This window comes from Tachypleus tridentatus, chromosome 1 (genome assembly GCF_004210375.1).
Source record: "Tachypleus tridentatus isolate NWPU-2018 chromosome 1, ASM421037v1, whole genome shotgun sequence".
In the NCBI taxonomy this organism is placed as follows: Eukaryota; Metazoa; Arthropoda; class Merostomata; order Xiphosura; family Limulidae; genus Tachypleus; species Tachypleus tridentatus.
The window spans coordinates 115,750,762-115,760,679 of NC_134825.1; the positions used below are offsets into that span (position 1 = coordinate 115,750,762).

Genomic DNA, 9,918 nt, shown 5'->3' on the forward strand with positions numbered 1-9,918 from the left:
TAAACATTTACCAGCTTTTCTAAATTAGTAAAAAAAAATTTTCTTTATGCACCATTTAGATTGTAAATCATGAAACATTTTGGTGATCAGGGTTTTTTTATTTTCTGTGAGAAAAAAACTCAATTCAAGAGTACAGAAAACTTTATTGTTAGACATTTATGTACAAGATGATAATGTCTCACTTCTTTACAATTCAGAGATAGGTAAGAACTAATGTGAAGCAGTTAACACAAATGTTATGAGGACAAGTTCCACAACTCATGAATGCACTAACATGCTAATGCTGTATAATTTTATGTTACGAAGCACATTTTTTTTTAACGCTTAACTAGATTGTTTGGTAGTATTCAAAAAACCATAAATCCAAAAATGTTAACTTCTCAACGTACAGTATGAGGAACAAAGAGTTGAAGGTAGTTTTTTAAGTGGCTGTGAACATTTAATGCTAAAACCAAAATGAAACAAACTTTTTATTGCTACAGAAGAATTCCTTCTTCCAGCACAATGTTTACAGCAGTGAAATTGGAAAGGTTATTGTGAACAGTAACAACAGAGGGAGAAAATTAGGTTATGGCCACACTCATATTACATCATGTACAGCTATCCTGAAAACATCATGTTGAATGTAATATCCTTCATTGTATGGCTTAAGAACAAACGTTTGGGAGAACGTATGAGGGGGGTCATCATCTGTCTGGAAAAAACAATTAGACAAAAAATAACTTTAACACTTACACTGGAGAAATAATAATCACAAATATACAACTCACTGTGTAATGCAAAAGAAAAGTGTAATCCACAATGATCTTAATTTTTGTTTGTTGTAACTTTACGAGATAGAAAAAAACAATTAAAACTGACATAGGACTATTGAAAGAAGCAATTTTTTTAAAGCAACTTAAAAAATTCTTACAAGTGCCTTTGATTTACAAGAACAGTAGTAATAATGTATATACAAGAAAAAAACAGGTAAAAACCTAAAAGTAATTCTTTTAAACACATAACAGTATTGTTATGTTACCATGTTAAGTTTGTGTGTATTCAAATTTACCAACACCTTTTGTAACCAGACAAAACCACAAGGTTAATATGAACAGACCCTAAAGTGACCTTGTTTTCTGCTTTTTCATGCTTTATGTACTCAAATGAATTTTAATTTTAACAGTAGTCTGTTACAGGTGGTTTCTAATAAATATCTTACGAACTGGTGAGTCAGTAAGCGAGTAGAAAATCTTTTGTTTGAAAGTAATTCAAGGACTAGCCAGTAAAGGAAACCACGAGTAAAAAGTTATAACAATTAGTACGGCAAATACAGCTTACTTCTGCAGCTCCCAAACAATAGAAAATATTTTACTTTATGGGATACAATATATTTAATATTTTCCTTCCCCCTTTATCTTGTATCATATAAGATTTCCAAAATATTCTAATATATATTCCAAACTGTTTGAGCCTAACTGACAACATTTTCATAAAAATTTTAAAATATTTAATAAAAATGGTAAACTTATAATTATATTGAAAACTTTGATTGATTGTATAAGTAATAAAATAATGTTGGAGGTTCAACATGCAATGTTCTTCCATTGTTGATATCAATGGCTTAAATTATTCAAGTTCAAAAAGAATTATTTAAATGTTGCCTTCTGTCAGTAGATGTTTAATTTTGGATATTGGCCTAAGAAAAGAATTTCTTTTAAATGGAAACAAACCAAACTTGTATTGATAATAGCATTAACTAGATAATACAGACTTGAGTACAAAAGCAACGCACACCAATATTAATACTTTATCTGTTGCAACTATAAACAACTTCACATGTGTTAGGTTTATTTTTTAGATATAAAATTAAAAATACTCAAATTTCATCATTTAATTACTGATCTGAAACACAAAAATTGGTAAACTTTGAGAAGAGATACAAGAAATTCAAGATTTGAACTTTTCCAAAGGTCAAACAAAGGTATTTTGTGAGTTCCATTCACTTGCCGATGGCAGTAAAAGTGTTAAGAGCTTTCTGTCCACTAACTGTACCTTGAATTTATTTATTTTTATTATGAAAGATGTCTGAAAAGAACCTTAAAACCAATTTAATGAAACAAAATGTTATTTGTGTGTGCCAACTAAACACAAACTGTTCTGTTTATTTATCATGTAATGAGACAAAGGTCACCACATGGGTTAGAACAGTGGACCAAAGTGACCAATCATCTTTCAACCCATAGAAACAACAAAATCACCAAATGAACAAAGTAACTTCTTCCAGGTATTTTGAACAAAGATGGTACAGCGAACCAAGCGTGTAAGAAGGAATATAACACCGAAGGTAAAATATTATAGGCTGTTGATCATTTTTTCATGTGTGTACAATAGTTTGGGCTGTTTTACACAATGAAACAATAATCAAAATCACAATGACTTTTAAAAGATGTTTCCTAAAACATTGTAGGACCATTCAGTGGTTTATCAAGCATGATACCCATACACAAGTAAACTTGTGATAAATAAACAGGTACTTGCAAATATTTAACTCAGTTATCTGTGTGTTCACTGATAACTCATCTTTTCAAAACATTTTTCACTATTTATTTTAAAACTTTATTTACTTGAGACGTGTTTAAGATAAAAACTGATTTTCTCCAGAGATAATCAAAGTCAGAGTCAGAATTCTGTCTTTCATCAGTAATTTAATGAGTTTAATTAAAGACAGTAATGAATAATTGTGTACTTAGTATTAAAAAAATAAAATTAGATTTTTGTTCTTACAACTTCATATTATTCCTCACAACTAAAACACTGAAGTTACATACAAACATATATACAATTATAAGAAAGTCTTCACTAACAGTATTGAAAACAACTCACAGTTACAATATAATATTCAAGAGACCTGAATACACACTTTGTAACATCAACAACTGACACATCATCATCTGACTGAAGCTATTGAATTTTAAATATTTCAGATATTAAAATCTCTTTATTAAATAATTCTACTTACTTTAAGTTGACCTAGAACAAACACTAAAACCCCTCCATCAAACATTGGTTGACAGTCAACTTTTGTGATGCTGTGAGCAATCTTCTGGAATGTTAGACTCTGTAAATATAAACAGATTAAAAGTTAGAAATAATCTAATGAAATGTTTGACTACAGAAATAAACATCAAAAATTAGAAATAATCTAATTAAATGTTAGACTACAGAAATAAACATTAAAAATTAGAAACACTGTAGCTAAGTTTCAAAGTGTTGAATAAAAATTCTACAGAATTAGAAGTGCTCCAGACTAGACTTATGGGTAGAAAACAACAAAGGTTTCAATAATATATAGAGAAGTTTCTTTGAATTAATATTGATCTAGAATTATGAATAATACTTGTCTACATTTTCCTTCAATACATACAAAATATCTGTAGTTTTACTAAGTCTAAAGTTTCTTAGAGAATAATTGAAATTATTATATTAGACTAACATCTACTAAATAAATAAATTACGTGATTTAACTTTTCGACTCACGAACTGATTAGTTACTGGTGGATGTGTTAAAATCATGAAAAAAATATGTAAGAAAATTTAACATTTGTTATATTATATGCCATTTCACTGAGTATGTTTTTCCTTCTGTTTGAAAATTATTGGAAAACCATTTCTTGTAATTTATTACACAGCATTCAAGCACTGTTAGTTTTTCTTTCTTTCTTGTTAATTAATAGCAACAGTTTGCCAATGGTTAAACACTAATTACACCTCACTCACTTGTGTAATGACAATTATTTAAACAAGCTGTTTAAAATAAAAACACCACCAAAACATTATATATGTATCTTCTTCTGTGCTGAATGCCAAGTGTAGAATTGTGTTATGGAAAATATGAAACACAGATTATAATAATAAATTATAAATATTAATATATGTTTAATTAATCAACAAATATGGTTAATATCTGATACCCTGCTTAAAGTGGTGTCTGTTAAATGCATATTTGTTCTGTTTAAATCGGCAGCAGTCTTGCAAGTATACACGTGGCTTCAAACTTGTAATGTAACCACCACTTTTTATTTTTATGTTAAATATAGAAATGTGACAAATGTTTAATATAACATTTTAAAACTAAGTGTAAATGTTTTCATTTATGTAATACCTGTAAAACAGTGTTCAGTAAAGTAAAGCCCTAGTATTACGGTGTTGCCATGAGTAAATTAAACAAATTAGTACGACAGAAGGTTGAAACAGGTGTGTGAAAAGTCAGAACCTGTCCTTCATTACAGCCGTAAAACAGACAAAAAAGGAATTTAAAAGTATTTCTCACAGTGTATATTTTATTGAGTTAAAGTTACAAAATACGTTACATTAAGTTTCTCCATTATTTTCTTTCTTCCAAGCAGATTCTGGCCTTCAAACGACATAAGAGATGTCTCTTCCTGAAACAAACAATTTGTTATTCCATTTCTAGCTGTAAATCAAATATCTGTAAATACTGGTGAGTTATCAGGCATGTTACTAAATGTTAATATATCTGAATTTTGAATACACAATAATTTCCATGACTAATGAATTTGAAAATCACGTGAAAACTTCAGTTGTAGAAACGAATTAAGTACACGAAAGCCATAAGAATACAAGTATGACAACAGAAAAAGATTCTGTCCACTTACAGTATTTCCCACAAAACAATGAAACCAAAACTAGACCCTTCGTAAATCACACATCTACCCAATAAAAAAAACAAAAAAACTTAATATTTTTAAAAATTAACCTTACAGGAAAAATTAAGTTAATATCCACAAAGTTAATTAAAAAACAAACAAGGTAGTAATTATAAATTATTTAATGAGTAACATGCTATAACCTGTGAGCATTAATTAATTCAAAATAATATATTACGACAGTAAAACTGTGATGTAATAATGTTGAAAATTTGATCAGCTTTGCATAGCTAAATTTTAAAACTAATTGGAATCATACTATTGTAAAAATGAAATATTACTTCAACTAATGTGGAGAAATTGCACATGTGCACACACACACACACACAGTTGTTACTTAACTCAGTTGTACTCTGTCATGTGAAAAGTCTCAGTTTTATTATTATTCATTTCTAAATAGTTTAAAAGCTTTATAAGATACTTAAAATTTGAAGTACCTGAAGTTTTACTTTGGCTATTACATTTATCTAATTAATAGAACAAGCAATGATTATTGATTTACCTTGATATGTTAAAAGCATTTTGAGTTACTGAACTGTTATAAATACAACACTTTTGTAAATATCCTGTAAAAATGTAAAACAATACTGAATTGTCTGCAGTCACAATGAGAAATTTTCATGTAAATATTTATAATCAAAACAAACAACTTGCTGTTAGAAGAGATTCACTAAGGGTGGGTTATTTTTATTTAAATATATTATCATGTTTTGACCACCTGTGTGGCCACAAGTGCCAACGTTCAGAAAATAAGGTAAAAATATGACCTGAGTGATATTTGGTTTATTCTTGGTAGATCTATTAATTTTGCTGAAAAGGTCCTTACATTAAAACTACATACAAAATCCAAAATGGTTGAGCAAAACAGAAACTACAACAAAAGTTAGATTTTTTTAGAATATTAAAGTCATTAGTGAAAGTGTGAGAAAGTACAAAATTAAACCAAAATAGGTTAAAAACCATCAAAGCTGAAAGAATGTTTGAAAAGGTTCCTACCTTGTAACAGCAACTTGGATTTAAAAACGTTCTTTTTACACTTACATCTTTGAAGTAGAATATATAATTAACTGTTAAAAACTTTTACTTCCTAGTTTCTACAAACAACAGTTAAATTTCTTTCCTGTTTAACACACTTCAAGGGGTAATAATACTTTTATTTAAAAAATGGTGTACTCACAAACTTAGGAGTGTTACAGATTCTAAATCTCCCAGCCTGATAAACCTTTATCCTCAACAGATGCCAATTAATATTTTGATAGTGATTTTAATCAATATGCTTGAATTGTGCAATGACTATATGACACACACACACACACTATCTTTGTACAACAGTGACCACCAATGTTTCTTGTAAAATTATTATATGCACAATATTATATCAATACTTGCTACACTCTGGTTAATATAAAATTATTTCACAAGTCCCGATTCATTTAATTTATTACGCAGATGTTTTACATTTATACCTTTTACTTAAATTATTTACTTTTTCCAGTTTCTATCATAATTTTTTAGTTTTACATCGTCAATAGTTGTAATAACGTTGTATTTTTAGTAATATAAATCCTGCCACAAGGTCAAAGAATTCGTGGGTCACTGGTTCTCGCTTCATTCTTAACACAAAATATACTTTCGCTTCTAAGTCTTAAAATTTGTCTAGAGAAAAGGGCAACACCCGCCCCTTACAAATCAAAGTTAAATTTAAATACTTAGGCCTAGCTTACCATTACTTTTGTACTGATGTTCAAATAAAGCTAATGCTACTTACATCGTAAAAACTAGCCATGCTCTGGCGCTTTTCATTATTGTCAAAATGTAAGTAATACGACTGCACAAATGCAGCTGCTATATCCTGGTATTGTGGATTCATTTTTTATTCTGTTCTTAAACTTCACAAAATATTCACAGTGTCTGATCTAAATCACAAGCACTTCAAACACTATATCTGATCTTTCGATTAGGGCTACGGTCCCTCACCTAACGGCTGATTATAAATTAAAACTACCAGTATACTTTAAGTCCTAAGACGCCCTCTATGAGTGAAAGTACTTTGTCTGGACATGTACTATTTATACACACGTATACATATATTTCGTTTATGAATTCAAAGTCATAGCAAAAATGTAAAACTTTTATATAACAATATGCGTTTCTTATTATGTCTGAAACCAAGCAAAGTGGTAAGTAATTGATTTTTATAGCTGATATATATACATATACATTTGTGACTCCGTTATTTACTAAAGAAATTTTCAAACTTTTCATTTATGCAGATGTATGTGATTGCAATACAAAACTTCGGCGATAAAAGTAGTTATGTTTCTTTTGCCTTAGTTATTTATTGTTCTGGATCGTTTACCTAAGAAATAACTTGTGCTTTCTTTTACGGGAAAGGTGATTTACTTAATGTTGCATCTTTTGTCGTATTTACTGCAATTCTTAATCACTCTTATGGAAAATCAATGCATGTTCAGTTCTGGTGAAATAATAAAATAAATAGTAAATAAACAGTAAACTGAATAGATATTTAAAAAATAGTATATTATTTTCTGTTTGTTTGTTATTAAACAGAAAGCTACACAATGTTTACTACTAGGCTTAGCTTTGAAAACTACATGACGTTTTCTTAAAATTATTACTTTAAGGTTTAATTATCACTTTATTGATCATTAAAATGTGAATTGTTTAATTTAAATTACTGACTAGATATTAATTACTTATTTTCATCTCTGAAATACAAAATGTATTTCCGGTAAAATATCGGAATAATAAAGCTGTTAGTAATTAATTAATCATATATATCTCTCTTTGTTTCAAAAAAGTATATTTCGTGAAAGTGAACTTTCTTTAAGACAATGGTTAAAAATTATATTGTGCAGAAGCTCCATTAGAAAAACTACGACCATATTTTCTTTTGTGACACACCACATAATAAACTAACGAATAATCGTTAGAACATTCTAAATTAACATATATTTATTTAGAAACGATGGAAATATTGTAGCCCGCTATGTCATGTATATACAAGTTAAAATAAGCTTCTTTTTTTTTACAAATATATCTTTCCATTAAACATAAAAATACCCAAAATATCTTCAGTACATCAGTTATAGAGTGGTTGGAGCTCTCAATAATAGATGTAATACTTTACTTTAGAGTTGATCCTGACGGTATGGAGATTCTCTAAATATAGATTTTGATTCCTAACCTTTTGTGTGTTTTTTTTTTTAATTTCGTGCAATGCTACACGAGGGCTATCTGCGTTAGTCGTCCCTAATTTAGCAGTGTAAGACTTGAGGGAAGACAGCTAGTCATCACCACCCACCGCCAACTCTTGGGCTATTCTTTTACCAACGAATAATGGGATTGATCGTAACATTATAAAGTACCTACGGCTAAAAGGGACCCATGGAAGCCTGCAGAGATTGCATATTAATGTTACTTTTTGCTAACATTTGTTTCTTTGTTATCAACTTTCTGTTGTTGGAAATTTTGATAGATGCCAAATTTCATTATTGCATTCTTTTTCATGAGACTTTTCTCAAGCCTGATCAGAAGATACATTTGTGTGGCTTTACTTTTCATCATTGTGATCACCTACTGGGTGTTGGTAGAGAATGTGCTCATTCTCTTTCTTGGCCTTCATTTCCTGAGAACTTGATGATTACTGTTTATTTCCATTCTTACATCATCACTTTTGACACAATATATATTCAGAGAGGGTTCTGCTATGGTAGTTAATATCTGTCACAATAACATAGCTGCAAAAATTACTGTCCAAATACGAGAAAAGTCATGAGGCAAAGGAACACCTTTGGAGGAACATTCAGAAAGGATGTTCGATTTATCAATAATTTCCCGATGTTCCTCTTATCTCTATTCACGTATCCTCCTGTTGGTAGTGAATATCTTCTTACAGAAATTCGCGTCCACACGCTATTTTCCTTTGCTTCTTCCCCATTCTGTCAGGTTTTCTTTGTTTTTTCATACTGCTGACACGGTTTCCTACGCCTTCTACATTGACGTTGTCTCAAAGAAAGCTGATCAACTTCTTTCCTCTGTTGCCATTCTGTCTATATCCCAGCATCTTACACTTCCAAAACCCACTCTTTTCCTGTATAAAAGTGGACTTTTTACGTAATTCTTTATCCTCAATGCCTATCTACCTTCACTGTCATTATTCTCTGTTGCCACTGCATCACAGAAGTCGTCAGTGAACTGCTCGTAACTATGTTCGGACAATCAAATACCATTGGAGGCATAAGGAGTCTCCACTCGCAATTCTTTATTGTCTTCTTTACTGTTCTGAAATAATTTTAAGCTGCTTAAAAGGAAGAGGTGTTCTCTTTCCTATTACTGCATATCTTCTTCGTCTTTGGACAAGGGTAACTAATTTGCTTCCTTCAATGAACAATATTTTCGGGAACCAGACCGTCATCCTCGTGATAACAGTGATACATTTTGACAATATGAACACTACCATCACCTCTCTAACGGTTCTGACTCCTAATTCCCAATATGTTCTGGTCAATGACTGTTTGCATGCTCCAATATCTGGTGATGATGTCAGACATGCACTCAAGAACGGATGTAATTCTGCTCCCGGTTCTGATGGCATCACTTGCTACCATCTTTGTTACGTTCTTTGAGATCCTTTAATTTCCTTGCTTTGTGTTCTTCCTTTCTTCTTACTTCAGGACTCACAGTGTCTGCGGACTTACAGTGTTAGAAGCGAAGTTTCGATACCAGTAGTAGGCAGAAAACAGATAGCCCTTCTTGCAGTTCTATGCTTAACTACAAACAAATAAAATCTTCCTTCAGTTTTTGTTCCCGAATCCTGGAGGCTTTTTTTGTTATCCTTCTTTTCCTAAAACTTGGTGAGCTTGCTTCTGATATGGGTTCTTACAGTTCTATCAACCTTACTAGTGTTTTCACTGATGACCGAGGAAGATCGAAACGTTGTTCTACACTTTATTTGAACTAAAGTTTCAATACCCGCACCAGCTGTGTTAAGAATATATTGTAGTTCTTTCTGAAACAATAATATTTAGGTAAATTAAATCTTTTACATGAAATAGATACTTTTAAAATTAAAAGTCCAGAGTATTAAACTCATATAATCATACATGTTTTGTTTGTAAAATATTCGTGAGGAAAAAAATAACTTTTTTTTTCTTCTAATTATGTTTCATTTTGTGATTGTAATATT

The 9,918-nt window shown here is 30.3% G+C and overlaps 1 protein-coding gene across 1 annotated transcript; it reads right to left on the reverse strand.

The window, feature by feature from the left end:
• Positions 1 to 123: 123 nt before the first annotated feature.
• Positions 124 to 6,714, reverse strand: LOC143222172 (putative nuclear transport factor 2). The gene is made up of 4 exons (XM_076448249.1): positions 6,478 to 6,714; positions 4,353 to 4,424; positions 3,002 to 3,100; positions 124 to 694 (listed from the first exon to the last, which is right to left on the reverse strand). Exons 1-4 carry the CDS (start codon positions 6,577 to 6,579, stop codon positions 581 to 583), a joined length of 387 nt encoding a protein of 128 aa, XP_076304364.1. The 5' UTR covers positions 6,580 to 6,714; the 3' UTR covers positions 124 to 580.
• Between the last annotated feature and the right edge of the window lie 3,204 nt (positions 6,715 to 9,918).